The sequence below is a fragment of the Manacus vitellinus genome, unplaced genomic scaffold (assembly GCF_001715985.3).
Source record: "Manacus vitellinus isolate BGI_N305 unplaced genomic scaffold, ASM171598v3 scaffold_28_pilon, whole genome shotgun sequence".
NCBI classification, from domain to species: domain Eukaryota; kingdom Metazoa; phylum Chordata; class Aves; order Passeriformes; family Pipridae; genus Manacus; species Manacus vitellinus.
Window position 1 is genome coordinate 7,047,252 of NW_021940122.1, and position 17,952 is coordinate 7,065,203.

Sequence of the window (17,952 nt, forward strand, 5' to 3'; positions counted from 1 at the left end):
GCTGGGCACCCTGTTGGCCAGGAGAGAGGCAAATGTGAGAGAAAAGGAGAAGGGGACCTCCATGCTGAGAGCACTCTGCATTTCAAGGCTTTTGAAAGTTGTTCGTCACCCCAGAGCAACCAGGTGAATGGTTTCCCCCAAAAAGTTGGTTCTTCTTCCAGGCTGTGCTTATGTATCATAAGGAAGCAAGAAAGCATGAAAAGTTGGCCTGGGGGCTTTGCTGCCTTGTCTATTCTTCTAATAGCTGTGTCTTAAAAGCACATGTTGAATGTTTTATATTCAATGAGGAGCTAACTTGGCCTACAGTCATATGCCATATTAGCACAGTATTCATTCATATGCATAGAGATATAGAGATATATAGATATCCAGCCATGTGTTGTTCATACTGGCATTTTCTACCAAGGGATATGGCATACATAGGAATATATCAATACTTTAGCTTTTTTATACCAGTAGTTTCAAATTTCTGTTTCAGCTAATGTAGAGGAGAGTCAAAGAGACTGATCAACAGGCAGCAAAAAAAAAATCTATAAAATCTTGCTTTGTGGTTCATCTGATAAAGGAAATATATAGTGTGTGAACCTTGTTTCTCATCAGGCTGATTCACACTTGTGTAATGAGCTCTGATTCTCCTGTCCCTCACACTGTTATTTCCTCTAATATCACTTACCTCTGACGTAAGCCAGTAAAAGAACAGTCAGGACAATGTTTTCCATCTGTAGCAAGAAAGGAGATGCATACCCTACCTATGCTAATAAGCCTGAACAACCAGAGAACATCCTTATAAATGTGTATATAGAGATAAAACTATCTCCGAACTCTCTGTTCATTGTACTATTGTCAAACCTAATAAGCTAAGACAATTGAAATCTGCTGGCATGGGAAAGCAGGGAGATTTAATGCTGCTGCCACAGTGACCTGCATGTGGATGGTGCTGCACTCACCAGGACTGTGTTGCAGACCCTTTGCTTTGTGAGCAACCCCCTTGACTGCAAACTGGCACCCTGAGCTCCTGCAGTCAAAAGATGCTTCTCGCAGGCTACTATGGGACATCCAAGTCTCTAAGCAGGGAGTAACTGTGCAACTAAATACTTAAAGCCAAACAACTTGAATCCATTCGCCGCTCATGGCCCGACATACCTCATCCAATATCAAATGTAGTTGGATGGGTGTGTTCCCTCCCAACATCTTGGTCATGGGAATAGATGCTACGTGGGCTTTGAGTGAAGTATCAGCTAAAGCCAGAAGGTCATGGGGAATAGGAGAGCTTCAGGGTGGGCCCCTACGGATGTTTCCATTGGCTTGACTCAGTGCCATGGTCTTCAAACTCAAGAGTTTGGACTCAGACCTGGATCAGCCTTTCCAGCAGTTCAGGAACTTGCAAGCTTTTATGCCTCCTATCAGACCATCTGCACTTCCCCGGCCATGGCCCGAGCTTTCAAGAAAAGAGGTTCAGACAGAGGGCATGGTGACTGGTTTTGCATCACACTGCCAGACAAGAATATCCTGTTGTTATGTGGAATCACCGAAAACTTTAATAGCATCCCTAAAACCTTCCTCCCCTCCCAAAGCATTTTGCTGCTCCTAGTGTTAGCTAGGGACTCCCACAGCAGGACTTGCAGGATTGAGTGGTCATGGCAGAGTATCTGCAAAGGGCATTGTGTTTAATAAAAGGACTAAACTTTACAGAGGCCTTCTCAATGTCTTGAAGGGAGATTTGGTCTTTGGATGTTAAGTGCTGGGCTGATGAACATGGAAAACACAAACTGGCTCCCTGCGTCCCTCTGGCAGCAAGCAGGCAGGCACTTTTCTCCTGCCCTGGGACACTCGGGGCAGATTCCCTGCAGATTCCTATTGTCCTTACTAAGGAGGCATGATTTGCAGCGGTGCTGGGTGCCTGCAGGCACTGCCCACCGCAGGGGCAGTCCCGGTGGCTCAGCACCACTGAGAATCAGGCCAGGGGGTCCCGGCAAGGGCAGGGGCACGGGGAGCAGGGCAGGGGGCAAATAGGAGCAGCGGTGCTTGCTCAAACACAGGCCTTCCAATGGAAGGACCTGCCGCAGGGGGAGGGCTCTCGGGCCCCACAAGTCAAACTGCACAGAGTCACAGTTAGTCATCGTCATCATCGTCGTCTTCATCATCGTCGTCATCATCATCGTCATCATCGTCGTCATCGTCATCATCGTCGTCGTCATCGTCGTCATCATCATCATCTTCAGTATTTATCTTCCCAGAAAGCACATCTTCTATCCAGTCTTCCAGCTCCTCAGCTGTGGGCAGATCATCATCATCTCTGATGTCCATCCAGATGCTGTCAGCCTGCAGGGACAGGTGATGGGGGATTAGCTGCCCTCAGAGACACAGGCAAGAGATGGGGTTCACTACTATCGTAGGAGTAAGGATTGGACCATGGGTGGGATCCAGGGTTGGTGGCAGCATTAGCTCCCTCTTTGCCACAGCTTGTGGGCAGACTCAAGCAAGGCATCTCTCGGCCCATGCACTGGGATTACCGCTTCTCTCTGTAGTGTTGTTGTATCTGGCCAGGGGCAGTGGGACTGGTCAATGGGTTTACATGGGTGTGTGGTATTGTGTGCCCTGGGTGAGATGTGTGACTGCTGCCTGTTCCTCTCCTGCACTGCCTACACCTGTGAGCAAGAGCATTGCCTACCCAATGCATTGTCCTCACTCTGTCTGGGGAGTTCTGTAGACTCCAAGTCTACATAAAGAGACCTCAAAGAGACCAACTGTGCCAGTTCCCCCTGCATTACCCCAGTTCATAGGACATCACAGCATTTCCCTCCTTCCATCCTGAGCCCTTTTGGGACCTCTTCCTTTGAGCTTTTATACCCCTCTGTCATCACTCCTTCTCCCCAAATTTTTACCATCACCTTTGCTTCAGGATTGTTTTCTGGACTCTCCACTTGTGATAGTGGTTCCTCCTCTTGGCAGACCCTTTCCTCAGATCATCTCAGCCATGCTACAGCTGAAGAATGGCGAAAACCACCAATGCCCTGGTGCCCCTGCTCTTTCCCTCCAGCTGTCTGCATTACCTCCACAAACCAGAGCGGATGGGGGAATTCAGTAAGAAGATGATGACTAAATTATAACTGTTACCCAGGGACAGCAAGCATAGCTTGAATGGTCTCTGAGGCCTGGAAATCAAGATTTTCCTCTCTGCTTTGCTGTAGGTTCCTTGGGTAAATACCTGGGTCAGCCCCTTTCCCTTCACGGCATCCCTTCCACAAAACAGGATCAGCATCCTATTTTGCAGAGGTGCTGTGAGGTTATCTCATTCAGTGTTTGATGTTGTAGAAGCAAGTGATCTTCATATCTCAGAAGAAAACTACCAGCTTTTGAAAATGCATCCAACTTCTTTCCCTGTCTGTGCTATCTAATTCTCTTTGGTTTATGGCTTGCTAAAACTCTAGACCAATTTCTGCTCAAGGAAAGCTATTTCTCCCATACAGTATTTTCCTTCTAAACTACCAAAACTGAAATAAAAAATAGCAATGGAGAGGCATGCAGCTCTTGCTTCACACAAATGATCTTGTCCTTAACCTCAGGAATATTTGTGTGGAAAAAAGTGACACATTTAAATAATGGGAACAGGAGTGGCCCCATTTTACCTAGAGAAGATGCTGTGCAAATAAAGCAGCGATATTTTGCAGAGCAGAGCATCATGGCCCTAAGTCCTGAGCCACCACAATGTGATGAGCCAGTTGGGGCAGCTGGGAGCTCCAGTGTTTGTTTTGGCAGGTTTTTAGAGAAGATGTGGGGTCACAGGGGTTATGTCCACAGAAGCCAACAGCAGTGTTTATTTTTACTCTGTTGTGTAAGCCCCACTTTGTACCTGTGTAACTTGGCTGAATGTTGTGATGTAACACTGAAATAATGAAATGAGCTCAATGTTTGTTTTAGTTATCACCCACCAACCTAGAACTTTCTTAAATCTCTCTCGAGAAATAAAAAATGGACTTAAGAGGAATGAAATAAAAACTGCAAATACTATAATCAACAACCTGAAACATTTACTATATCAAAGCCAGATAATGCATGAGTTTTTACAGGTCTCTGAGTGACTGCTGGATAATAAGGCATATGTTCTTACTTAATACTGCTTTCTATATGATTCTCATGCCTCTGACAATCCCACTTCCATGAATTTCCATTGATTTCTGTTTAATGTAACTTTGACGTGACTTAAACATGACCAGTCACAGTAAATATAATGAAGGAAGGTACTGCAGACTAGTGAGAAGGTCAAAAGACTGGAAGACTTGGGCTCTATTTTTGGCTTATCTGTTCATTCCTCTTATGATCTGAAGTGACAAGTGCTATCTTGGTCCCCTTCCCTTTTGTCTCTCCCTTAACAATTCTGCTAACAAGGCTTAAATCACTGGGTCTTCATGGTCTGGAGGATTACTGCTCTACTGCAGGTAAAGAGCTCACATCCAGCCAGCGCTGCAACCACTCAGTGACTCCCAAGTCAGCCTCTCATCCCCATCAACGGGATGGGCAATATCCGGGGGCTCTGCCTTCTTCATGACACCATCACTTTGCCTTCACCACCCCATCTTCCATCTTATGGTCTTACAGCATCTGCTTTAACCATAGGCACAACCGTCCAGTACACACTTGCTGTCCCTCTTTTTCTGGGGCGATACAAGAGAGAGGATGTGAAGGCTGGAAGCAAGGTCAGTGGTGGTGCCAGAACCAGCACCCAGCCCCAGACATTTGTCCCAACTCTTAAATCCCTCTCTGCTCTCTTCTAATGAAACATCAAGTTCACATACACTGAAATTGCAAACACAAAGTCAAGCACCAATTTACTTCTGCAGTGGAGAGATTTCTGTTTCCAGAGACTCTTATGTACCCACACAGGTTCATTTTTAAGAGGTTAAAACACCTGGCACTTAACCACCAAAAATAAACTCAGGTAATAAGTGAGCCAGGCTGCAGCATGCTGCTTTATGGGCTCTCTGATCATCTGGACTGCTATGGTCAGACTGAGGAGAAAACAGTTTCTCTCTGTAGTCATGTTAGGGCTGTGAAACATGTTACACTGCACTTAGCGACTCTCCTGAGATCTCTGCTGGTGAGGGTCAAGTGGGTCCCTCTCCCACCTGCCTTAAAAACTCACAGTGTGTGGGTAACCTGATGTCAGTCCCGTGGCTTGCTGGCTTGAAGGCAACCATGGTTAAAACAGTAGCTGCTAGAAAGTTGGCTCAGTAGCACAGCTGTGAGTGCTGTGGGTGCTGTGGGTAGCACCACTACTGCAGCTGTGCCAAAGCAGCACCTGCCTCTCCAGCTCTCCCTCTGCAGTGCTGCTGGCTGTGGGACGGTGTGGAAACCCTTCACTACCACCAGGTATGGCTTGGGTGGGTCTCCTCTTCCCACCCAAATCCCTCCAGCACTACCTGCATGGCAGTGGCTGAGAAGGAGGAGGGCCTAGATGAATCTCAACACACCCTCTTTACCACAGGAGGATCCCTCGATTACCGGTTTATGCTGTACTTTTATTAAAACTGTGTATTTATTTAGTTTTTTTCAAGCTGTACAGTTTCTCCCTGTCATCTGTTGGAGACCATTTTTCCCTCCTACGCTCAAGCTGTGCCATTCTGCTTCTGCTGCAAAAACAACCTCCTTTTTCTCCTCTTCTCTTCCCTAAGCATGGCTTTCTTTTGTCCTTACACACACTTTTCCTCCACAATCCCACACAGGCTGTCACAGCAGGGAATGGATAAAGGTTCATGCTGTGATTTGGGGTGGAAATGTGAGACCTTGAAACCTAAACTGGGCAAAGCCCTGAATCTTAGGCCACAGGAGCTGGTCCTGTCTTCAGTAAATGTAGTTTGTGTGTGACTCAGCAGCAGAAACACACTCAGACCAAAGCCCTGAAGCTGGACATCGGAGCTATTAAGAACTCCACTGCTTGTGAGAATGGTGAGGTCTTCACACTTTTTCCCAGGGCAAAAGCCTGGTCTACTTGTACTTAAGAGCAGAAATCCCACTGATTCCAGTGGACCTCAAGTCCCATCCTTTCTAGCACCCTAATCTTGGGGTCCCTGGATTTTCTGGGCACACACTACTCACGTCTGTGACATTCACCACCCCGATCTGTGGTCTGAACAAGTCGATCTTGAAGGTCTTCTCCCAGTAAGTGATCAGCTGCAGGAGTGAGAAACAAAAAGCTCAGGAAAAGATGTTTGTAATGCCCCCTTGCACTAGTTTAGTCAACTGGGCTGTGGTGTGAGGGATGTGCATTGACAAGTGCATGGGAGAGAAGAGAGTTCTGAACATAAGCTTGGGTTGCCACACCTGGCAAAGGAAAATGCCAACTCTGGGAATGTTCCCAAGATAACACCTTCATGGGAGGCAGACCCAAAAGACCCAAACAACAAACTCTCAAGGGGATTGCCTGTGGTCCAGTTTCCCATCCTTCCCTCTCCCAAATTCCCTGGGCAATTCCTGCACTTGTGTGTGCACATGCAAACACCCCCCCACACCCACCCCATCCACAAATTAAACCAAGAAAGGCAAGGAGCCTCTGCCACTCACCAGAGGAAAGTCATCAGGGTCAATCCAGACAATGCTCAGGTCAGGATTATCGGTGTTGTCCCTGGCAACCTGCTTCAGAACTTCCAGGAACTCAAAACCATCTGAAATGACACATGAACCACTGTAACTCTCTCCTACAAACACACTGGCACTTTTTGCTTGTGGGGTTTCCAGCTTCCCTGGCTCCCCTATGCACACAGGAGTTGTTTATAGTTCTCATTAAAATGCTGTCTCCCAGCGCTTTATTTCGATAATAAAGCTTTTAATTTCAGGCATCCTCCCTGGGTATTGAAATTAGTTACACATGAATTAAGTCTCATAATCCTTCCATGGAGTGGAACAATGTCACTATTTTCTTGTGATGAGGGAGGAACTGAGCCCCCAAGAGGCCAAAACATTTCGACATGCTGATGGCTCTGAGACGCATTGATGCCACGGCTTTTCAGGAGTTTGTGGCCTCTGGTTTCCCACATGCCTATCACACACCCAGACTTAAGCACTTTCCCAGATTCACACAGCAAGATGGATGCAGAGTTAGGGAGAAAATTCTGGTGCTGGGTGGAGGGGATGACTTTTTTTTCCCAGGTAGTCATCCATTTATATCCAGAATTTGAATCCCAGCTAGCACGCCTGCTAGCATAAACACCCAGAAGCATCCTGGCTCCCCATCCCATCATGCTGGGGCTCCCCATCCCAGCCAGGGTACTAGGCTCCACTATGCAAACAAAGCACAAGAAAACACACTTCCTTGAGGGATGGAGAGTCACAAAAGGAAGAAAATAGCCTTTTACCTGGGTCGTCTTCTTCAGCGAAGGCTACGATGTGGATACCCTCCATGTCATCCTCCTGGAAACAACAAAACCATTACTGATGGGCCAGGGAGGGAGGGCAGAGTCTGGGCAGTTGCTGGAGATTGAGAGCAGTGGGATGCCTTCAAACAAACAAGAAAATTGCAAATGGAAGCTTGACTGGAGCCCCCCTGAGAAGCCAGAAATGGAAGCTGAGGTGAGGCCGAGTCATGAAGGTATTCGGTGCTGAAGTGGGTAGTTTGGGTAGTGTTGCTGAAAGTCTTCAGTTAAAAATGATGTGTGTGCACCATGATGGCAAAGGTGAGGGAGCTTCTGATGGTGTGGGGCAAAAGTTTGTCTGCAGAGAAGGTCGAGGGCTCTCTAGCATGGGAATATAGGCTTCCCATTCATGCCTGAGGCCACCTACCCTCCTCAATTTGCAGATCCCAGGGGACAGTTTACAGGGAAACAAGTATCTGCCACCATCTTTTGGGAGGTGAAGGGTTTCCGCTTTAGGTGAGGCTCTCTATGAGCGGTGAGAAGAACTGGGGGGGGGCTCATTTCAGGGCTCCAATGAGTGGAGGACAGAAATGACAGCCTGCTAGGCTGCTTTTCTCCATGAGACACATGAGTAATGGGTAATGATATCGGCAAAGGCCAATGGATCTGCTGGCCGGTTCATCATCCGCCTGCTATGAATGTCATCTCTGAATTATCCCATGGATCGGTTTCGCCTTCCTCACCCGCTGTCGGTCCTGGTTTCCATTTCAATTGGTTTTAATGCAAGAAAAAATTCCCATCTAAATGCTAATTTCTTTTCCCTTCTGAGCCCAGAGGTGACAAAGCCACCATCAAAAACTGAAAGGGAAAAAGCCCCTGAAAGATTAAGTGGAAAACATTATCTTTAAAAACAATAGCGGATGCTGAGCCTTTGTGGATGTCTTCAGGGAATACGTTTTCACTGGGACATTCTGGGCAGATTTACTTGGAATTCAGACCACTTACAGCTGGCAAAATCTGCACTGTTACTTTTTCTTCATATTTGCCAGCAGCATTGTCAGACAGTAAAATAAAATATATGTATATATGCCATATATATTTATATGTATATAGCTATATAACATAGCTCTATTCTGACCTCCAAGGCAGCAAATGAAACTGGACTAACTCCAGTGAAAGCATTGAGCATGTTGTAAACTTCCAGTGAGATCAAAATCCAGCCCTCTCTCTTCTGTAGGTATGAGTTCCCTGCTTGTAGTGGAGGCAAGCTCTGTATTCCCAGGCTGCTGGTAAAGAAATGTCCCACCGCTGTGAATTCACACTTTTCCTGAGGCTAATTTAGAATCTGTTCAGTTTGAAAGTGAAATTTGGGTCTCACTGAAGCTCCGTTAAAAACCTTGGAGGGGCTTCAATGGATCTTGGGAGCTATGTTCTATACAGAGTCTGTATTTCAAAACAAAATGAAAAGCTATCATGCCTAAGTGACTCATAACTCCTGGTTCAATTTTATTACCTCTTGCTAGTTGTATTAAAGACTCCCAAGGTTTTTGCCACTTCAGAGTCTCGCAGCATTTCATGTTACACAGCCAAGCAAGGGGACATCTGAATATGCTGTTATAAACATGTCAAGCCTTCTGGAGGAATGACTGCATCTTCCTTAGTGTCTGTAAAGCACCTGTTCAGCTTTGTTTTTCAGCATTCATCTGGGACTTGAGGGTCCCTGACTAGCTTTTAACATTGTATTCATTCACAGTGAAGGGATAATTTGTTATACACAATTTTTCTTTCATTTTCACTCTTTCCCTCTTCCCCAACCCTGCAGACCAGGGAGAGTGTGTGATAGGGGCTAAACTGCTGGTTACTTCTTCACAGTTGCTGATTTGCAGCTTGCATACACCATAATAAGTGCAATCAATGCATGATCTGCTTTGAAATCTATATAATTAACTGTACTGCCTGCCCTCACTTGCATTTTGAATTGTACAACTACTCTGTTACTTTTACAAGGACATGTAGTGACAGGGTGAGGGGGAAAGGGTAGATTTAGATTTAGGAATTAGGACTTAATATTAGGAAGCAATTCTTTACTGTGAGGGTTGTGAGACACTGGAACAGGTTGTCCAGAAAATTTGTGGATGCCCCATCCCTGGAAGTGTTCAAGGCCAGCTTGGATGGGGCTTTGAGCAATCTAATCTGGTGGAAGACATACCTGCCATGGCAGGGGGGTTGGAACTAGATGATCTTTAAGGTCCCTTCCAACCCAAACCAATCTATGATTCTGTGAATTTCCATGAGACATCTGTACAATCTGTGCAGCTCACCCAGCAAGCAGGCCACTGAAATCTTCCTGCTACCAACACTGATATCCATTAGCTGAGATGGAGCATCCTGCAGCAGAATGTCCTCCACAGCTCTGTCATGGTCCCTACACAGGCCCAACACCTGCCTGGCAAACTGCTTGGCTTTCTCTCTTCCATCTGTGGAGCAAACGGGACCCAGTTCAGCTGTCCACTGCTGTTGAGCAAAGCATTTGAGCACACTGTTTGAACACGGGCACTGGGCATCACAGCCAAGGCCTTCCCTTCCTTGGAGAAGAGAGAAAGTAGCTTTGCAAGGAAGGAAAGATAGTGTTTTGCCCAGCCAGAGACTGGAGTTGGGCAGCAGTTCCTTGTTGAAAGCTGGCAGGGGACACAAGGCTTCCCACCCTCATGTACTTACCCACGTCTCAAACATGTCCTCTGGGCGCAGCTTCCTCAAGGTGGCCCTGAAAGGAAGACAGAAATGCTCTTTGAGGACATATCCAGCACTGTCACATGTGATGCTGCCAGAAACACAGAAATGGTCACCATGGCATATTTGACTGTGGCTGGATCAGCCACATTTTGAATGCAACGTGGGGGCACTGTAGGTCAACTTATGCTTTTACTTATGGTGATAAAATCCTGCCCCTGGCCCCACTGGAGTCATCGCAACCACTACTCATGCTTGGGAAGATGAGATGCCTCTCTGTGCTGGGATGTGCTGGTGAATTAGTCTCACACGTGGTAGATTGTTCTGTCTGTGCTGAGAGCATGAGGTGACCCATTCACTTTTGTCTTTCTGTTCTGGGACATTCCTAACGGGCTTTGTCTCCCTTTTCTCCTGGTTTTACCTCAGCATAATTTCAGCATAGAAATCCCTCCAACCCCTGCTGACACAAAGAAGACAGAATAACCTCTGAAGAAGATTTATAATCTAATAACCACTGAGAAAAAAATTTAAACCCTAAGACTAGTCAAAGTAAATTTTTTTTGAGAAGTAGTTCAAAAAGGACCAAAAAATTAAGAGTAAATATTTTCAGACACAATCATAGCAGGAAGCTTGTCAGAGAGCCTGGCAGGCTGCGAGTTGACTGTGGTGTTAAAGGGGCACCCAAGGAACACAAGGCCATAGCAGACAAGCACAAGTCATCCTTTGCACCTCTGCTTGCTATGACATCAGGTGTTCATGAAGGATCCCCCCAGAAAAGCCGGTCTCTGTGGCTGACCTGTCCCAGGACCTGTTGCAAAGAGAAGTGTCAGTCTATGAGGTTTTAGAACAGATTGGTAAAGGGAGTAGAAGAGTGTTGCCAGAACCAGGTGGCATAAGTGAGATGTGTAACTGTAACCTCCCACTTCAGTTTGCCCTGCTATCAGAGCAGTGGCAACAAGAGCATTTTATAGAGCTTCCTGAAGGACCTGAGGAGCCACAGATCTGGAAGGGTGACTTCCTTATGAGCACAGTGCTACCAGCAAAGTTAGAGCTAAGAGAGCTTTGAAGGAACATAATGTGATTTTACAAGAGGCCTTTAGGAGGAAAGTTGTGGCTATGGAGCTCCTGGAGCAAGTCAACGAGTGGGGGAAGGTATGCTGGTGAATGTGGTGAGTGGCCTTTGGAGAACCATTGGACAAGATCCTTTATTAAAGACTCTCAGGGAAACTGACTGCAGTTAGATCAGAGGAGAGGATCCTCCTGTGGATTAATACCATTGAGGAGTGAAGATGAATGTTCAGTTTTCGTGACAGAGGAAATGAACCAATTCATAGCATATTCTTTGGCATGATCACATGCATAACATATTCTCACATAGTCTGAAAAAGATGGGAAATAGGAAGATTTGCTTATCATATCCAGTTCTTTGATGAAAACAGAGGTGATACAGAGAGATCTCTTGAAACTTGAGTGTCTGCATGATAAACAGTCATATAGCAAGTAACACACTTGCAGAAAACCAGCCCTGATTATACAGGTGCAACAGTGGCTTCTAAATTAGTTGTAATTAATTATTGCCTCTCAGGAAAGGGGGCAAGTTGTAACAAATTGAGAAAGCATCAACTCCAAAGGAAAATGGCAAAAAGAAGGTTACAAACAGTTGGGAAATTACTAAGGAGAAGGACATATTATACCCTCATGGCAATGGAGAGCTACACTGTGCACCTCCACAGTGAATGTATGTGTAGTTCTGGTCATCCCATCACAGAAATGACATGAACAACTGAAAAAGGCACATGGAAATGTGGCAGTGATGAGTGAAGGTGTGGAATGATCTCTATTTGGTGAAGATTAAATAGATAAGAATTCTTTATCTTGTAAAGAAGGTGACAGAAGAGGGATTTGGCAGGGGGTGTAAAAAATCAAGAATGGTAAAAAAAAGTGAATATCTTAGAGCACTAATGGCACTAATAATGCCAAAGTCATGGGTTTGATCCCCGTATGTGCCATTCAGTTAAGAGTTGGACTTGATTATCCTTGTGGGTTCCTTTCAACTCAGAATATTCTGCAATTCTCTCCCTACAGATTACCTAAAGTGTTAGTCATTGTTCCTCTTAACACAAGAGTTAGTAGGTGTACAGAGAAATCATTAGGGAGCAGGTATAAACTGAACAAATAGGAATGGTCTTTTGATGCAATGCATAATTCAGCTGCTGAACTCATTACAATAGGGTATTTTTAGCATCAAAATAGAAATAAGGTAGAAACTACTATAGACATTGAAGAAATAGCCAATAAGATAAACAATTTTTGACCTAGCAATCCTCTCATTGTTAATAGTCCAAACCCAGAGGTTATATCAGGTGAATGCACATTACGTATTTAGGCATATTGGTAGCTTGCTTTCAAGACACTTTCCCTAAGCTGTTCTCTGGGAGAAGCACTTGGAGAAAGGAAACTCAGTGGGAAGGATTTGATCACACCCACAGGAACTGATTGCTGTGTTGTTGCTCTGGATACCTCCCTATGCTGGTGGGAGTGAAGTAAGTGGGGTTCTGTGAAGTAAGAGGGAGCAGAATTCAGTCCCCCAGGTTGCTACACCACAATTGCAGAGAACTGGGGGTCCAACCCCAGCATTTTGCATGTGAAACAGGCATAAACCCAAAGGCCTCTTGCTGCAAGCAGAGGAGCTACCATGTAATTTGGTTTTGTGCAACTGGGAGCAAAATCTGGGCTGAGACCTTGGAGTCCCAGCGCCTGGTCTCTGCGCCCAGATGGACACCCATCTGCTGTGCAGCCTTGCACGAGTCACCCCACCACACCCAACACCGACTTCCTGACCTGCTCAGGAGAGGATGAACTTTCCCACCACAGTCTGCAGCTGCCTGGAGAAGCCTCAGCTGGGAGGCTGTGTGTGGGCTCCTCCTGGGCACCTGCTTCAGATCCTGTCTTGAGGCTGCGATGGAAGCGCAGCAAATCCCAGTTTCTGGAGGAAATGGTAGTGAAGCCTCCTTGGGCACAGTACTGGGGAGCCATTTTTGCAAGGGCTCTTTAAGGCATGACAAAGAGCCTGGATGCTGCTGACCAGTAGTAGCTTTCCCCATTGATGTGACATGGCTCCTTTAGTGGGATGGAGAGGTGGCAGCGGGGCGTTGCACCTCAGAAGGGTTAATCCATGCCCATGAAGTGAGAAAATCTGTTGTGTGAGGGGGAGGAGGCCAATGATCCTCTATACCTTCCTGCAGAGAATACCCTGCCAAGTTGCCTACAGGGAACCAGCATGTGGCAGCTGCTGAGGTTACTTCATTTTAGTCTACAGGTCTGATCATCTCCATGTCTGACTAATTCCCATCTTTAGGAAGGGAAGACTTTAGGTCCTTTACTGGTGGCAAGGTAGGAAGAAGTACTTCTGCTCTGAGACGCTCAGCATTAACTGCTAGGAACACATCACTGTCACCCCAGTGTTCCTCCCCTGCCACAGCAGCACCTTGGTGGGTTTGGGATTTCAGGCATCCAATTTTACAAGACTCCTTTTAATTCTCTTCTGAGCCTTGGCACTTGCAAAATGCATGGCCCACCCCCTTGATCCTAGCAAGGACCACATAGCATCTTGAAATATATAAGACTTAGGGCATTTCGCTGCAATTTTGTGCTGGTGGAGAGCTTGCCTTATTAGGCTAGCATTTAGCTGTGCTTAATCAGCCTCCTGATGCTACTGCTCAACAGAAAGAGCTTGGAAAAAAAAGATGGGAAGGACTGAGGTCAAGAAGTCTCAGAGGTCAGCAAAGTGAATTTCAAGTACATGGGAGATAGAGGAGCTTTTCATGTTTCAGAAAAAGCAGAGCTCTGTTTCCTAGTCTGGTGAGTTGTAGATTCCAGAGATGATCTTCTGTCTCTAAATCCTCTGTGGTTGAACACAAACCTCCAGCTGAGCCCAATTTGAGATCCCCCTCTGTATCAATGGTCCTGCTTTCCTGAAACTCTGGCCTGGCCCCTTGAATGTCTGCTGGGAAATGCTATTGCAGGAGCAGCAGGTTAACTGTGCCATTATCCTGCATGGTGTTTTTAGGGGTGTAAAAACACAGCACCTTATCAGTAGCTGTGCCTGTATATTTAACCTCACCCTTTTACACAGGATCATCCTCTCCGGTGACTTCCAAAACATTGGTAGCTGAGTCCCTGAACAACTGTGCAATAAACCTGATTGCAAAAAGCATGGAGCATCCACAGCTCCTGCTGGGTTGACCAAACACTGTAGGTGCTCAGGACCATTGCCACATGAGGCTCAACACAGCCATGACAGCAGTGGCTGCCTCTCTGTGCCCTTTGTCAGCAGGAGTCTCTTAGTCCATCGCAGTTCCTCCGAGCTCCGTCTAAGCTCAGAGCCTCCTCCAAATGTACCTGACATTAGGAGAGGAATATAGTCATTAGTGAAGCTGTTTTGGGGAAGGATGGGACTGGACAGATTTGAATTTGACTTGAGAGGCCTTGGAGAAGATTATCTTCTACACAGACCTAAATAAAAAGCATGGAAAGTAGGCCAAGGTTTCCACTCTCCACTGCTTTCAAGCCTCCCAGCTTTTTGAAGGAGGACTAACTAGGGAGGAAAAGGAGGCTGTGTTGTCACAGCCCCATTGTAGTGAGCTCTGATTGCTACACAGATACTTTTACCTCTGGGACTAGTGAAAAACCAGCCACAATCTCCAACCTGGGTCAGCAAATCATGAAAAAGGTGGTTGTCATGCTGATTTTTTCTGAGAGGGTTGCCCTAGAAAGGCAAGGTTGCAATGACAGACACCTTTACTCACCTTCCTTTTCCAGGAGCATCCTGTACACTACCTACCTTCTGTGCTCTCTCACAAATTCAACCAGCTCCTCTTCTGTGTAAGGCTTATCAGGGATGTGAACAGGCTCATCCATAAATGGTTCATAGAAGTCCACCTCATTCATCTTCAGACCTAGCTTCTTGGCAACCTGTTACAGTGCAGATAGTCAGAGGTGAGGGAGCCTGATGTGCCTCTTTGCCTACCCAGAGTCTCTCCTAGTGGCAGAGCTGAGATCAAGGTGCTTGTTCTACCTCAGAGTGCGCTCCTAGGGATAGCCCACAAAACAGAATGGATCTTTCCTTGGTTAAAAACCCACTGATGCTCTCTCCACTACTGGTGTCAAGCACTGGAGTAGAGCAAAGCCAGACTCAAGGTCCTGCAGACCTGATGGAGGTCAAACCCATATCAGGACCTCCCTCCATGCTGCAGAAATGGCCTTTTATCTTGTGACAGAGCCAAATCCCAATGTGGACACGAATACCACAAAATACAGGAACACTGAAAATGAGAAGCTGGAGCCAGATAATAAATTTGGGAACATCCTGAGCTCTCAGAAAACAAGTGGTGGCATCTTTGAGCTCCCATTTAGGTCTGTGGGTGCTTACCCCTTTGTCAAAAGTAGCAAAGAACTTGATGTACGGCTGGAATTGTTCAGCAGCTTCTTCAAATGCCTTGAAATCTGGAAGGAGAAAAGGGGAATGAAGAAGATATTTCACAGACAGCTGACCACAGTTTGATCAGCACAGAAGGCATCAGGGAAGAAAAAATACAAATTATTGCAAACTCCAACAGATGACAGCCCTATGTTTCTTCCACCCTTTCAGGGTTTACACAGAAGGACCATTTCAAGTGGAGCAACACGCTGCACAGCTCCACAGCGCTCAGGAAAACTACAGATCCCAGCACGCCAGACTTTGTGGCTGAAATCAGCAGCACCATCAAGCAGGTCCAGAGGTAGTTCAGCCTGGGAAATACATGGAATTGCTCCAGCATTAATGATTGCCACCATTCCCTAAGCGGTCACCAAGCATTATTAGGCATGCTTGTCCTGCTGCAGGAGGAGGGGAAACAAGGTACAGGAACAAGGTATGTTTTTACTGTTACTCCTAACAGCACAGTGCTGGGTTCCAGCCTGGCAGGAGATCTTTACAACAGGCTTTTCCCACTTCTCTTCAGAGTACTTATTACTGAATTTCCTTACCCAGTATAACTGTAATCTCAACCGATTTTGGGTGAGGTAAACTTACTTTGCTTTAGGAGCCCTGGATTATGGCCCTCTTCTTTTACCAGCAGACTCCTTGTAGAAGGGTCATGGCTGTTGGTGTAGGAATGGGCTCGTGCATAACACCAGCAGAAACTTGTCTGCAACCCCACCTCATCTTCCATCAATTTTCACATTGCTGCACCCTGCCATATACCCCTAACACCCTTAATGTTCATGCAGAACAACCAACGCCCGGCCCCCTGAGCCCCCAGCCAGGCTCTAAGCCCCACAGGAACATATTCATCTTACGTTCAGAGTCTTCTCCTTTAAAGTAGCCGATGAGTTTGATTTCATCATCGATCTGGTCAAAGGCCTGAAGCTCCAGCTTGCTGTTTATGACCTCCACGGGGTCTTCTAGCAACTGCCATGACAAATGCATGTGATAGCACAGTGATTTGCAGCACCAACCTATGCCTGGCAGGGTGGGTCACAAGCAGCCTAAGTGAGGAGAAAGGGGTCACCCAATTTCTTCACTGTTGGAAACCCTAATTAGTGCTCTCTACCTTAATGTGAGGAACCGAGAGATGCAGGTCACCTTCAAAGGGAGACATTAGTAGGTTCCCTGCATAGGTGAAAGCATCCAGAGGGAGGCTGATAGAGGACAGGGTAACCTGAATAGATGCTGAGGGACCTGCTGCGATGAGAGATGAGGGGTAGCAATTGCAGCTGGCTTTAGGGAGGTTGAGAAGAAGGAAGAGCAGTCAAAAGGAGTTGGTATGAACACTGTGAGCTTCTGTAAGTGATACATATATACCTACATCTATATATACCTGTTTTCAAGTGTCATTTGGTGGAAGAGTTCATTGCAAAGAACTTGCTTCTGAAAAACATCAAAACCAGCACACTAGAGGGTGGCCAAACAGAGGTTTGGAGCAGTGGAAAGTCTGGATGTGAATTTTCCTGGCTGATGCTCCTATGAAGAATGGTTTAAAGCCAGGCTTTGGCCCCACACACATCACAGTGTTGATGAGGAATCTGGAAGACCTATCTGGCACTTTAGCCTGCCATTGATTCAGACTTTATTTCTGTTTTCTTAACTAGTCACTGCCGGTGAAAAGATTCAGCCTGATTATTTTGCCCAATAATACTGGTATAAATCAGGTGCGTTTTCACTAGAGGAAAAAAAAAACAGGCAGGCCACTGTACAGCCTACAGAGGAGGAGAGAACCTCTGGTTCAGAGAGAACCTCAGGTTTCAGATCAGGCTGCTGAGGCACACAAATGTGTTTGGTTTTATTTCCCTGCTTTACCTGCTGTTACCCTGCCAAGTACTTTTCCTCTTGAGTGGAAAATGCCCAAATAGAAATCCTTGGTCTCTTCTTTTTCACAGAACATGATTTTTCAGTGTCACACCACAAGGCATAGCAAGAAAAACCTCATCAAGCACCTTACACTGCACTCCTTGTGAGCAGTGCTCCGACATGAGGCTGTGCCTCTGCTGCACCCACAACAGTATGTGCAGTTTCCTGCTGCCAGTGGCCTGAGCCATGGGAACCAGGAATTCCACTGCTGCGGGGTCATGGCAAAGCCTTGACCTATCCTTGGCCCTCCTGAGTGGGGCAGATGCCCATTTCTGCCCCTGAATCCACTAGCATGTGTTTTGGCCACAACACCCGATGCATGCAGCCACAGACATTGTCACAGAAGAGCTGAGGTTCTAGGTATCTGTTTCTCTTCCCTGGCTGTGCTTCTTCTTATAGGCAGTCCTGCACCACAGGTGACCATGTAGGCAACCTGCCACCCTGGGAAACAAACACTGCCAGCTCCACTGCTCGCCTTACCTC

At 46.4% G+C, this 17,952-nt stretch overlaps 1 protein-coding gene across 1 annotated transcript in view; it reads right to left on the bottom strand.

Moving 5' to 3' along the window:
- Nucleotides 1-1,515: 1,515 nt before the first annotated feature.
- CASQ2 (calsequestrin 2) overlaps nucleotides 1,516-17,952 on the bottom strand; it is a 32,399-nt gene continuing 15,962 nt past the window's right edge. Inside the window, exons 4-11 of the mRNA XM_008922525.2 lie at nucleotides 16,419-16,530; nucleotides 15,511-15,584; nucleotides 14,923-15,053; nucleotides 10,068-10,113; nucleotides 7,353-7,407; nucleotides 6,562-6,662; nucleotides 6,097-6,171; nucleotides 1,516-2,322 (exon numbers count right to left, since the gene is read on the bottom strand). Coding sequence (XP_008920773.1) covers nucleotides 2,113-2,322; nucleotides 6,097-6,171; nucleotides 6,562-6,662; nucleotides 7,353-7,407; nucleotides 10,068-10,113; nucleotides 14,923-15,053; nucleotides 15,511-15,584; nucleotides 16,419-16,530 — 804 coding nt within the window. The 3' untranslated portion in view covers nucleotides 1,516-2,112. The remainder of the gene's footprint in view (nucleotides 2,323-6,096; nucleotides 6,172-6,561; nucleotides 6,663-7,352; nucleotides 7,408-10,067; nucleotides 10,114-14,922; nucleotides 15,054-15,510; nucleotides 15,585-16,418; nucleotides 16,531-17,952) is intronic.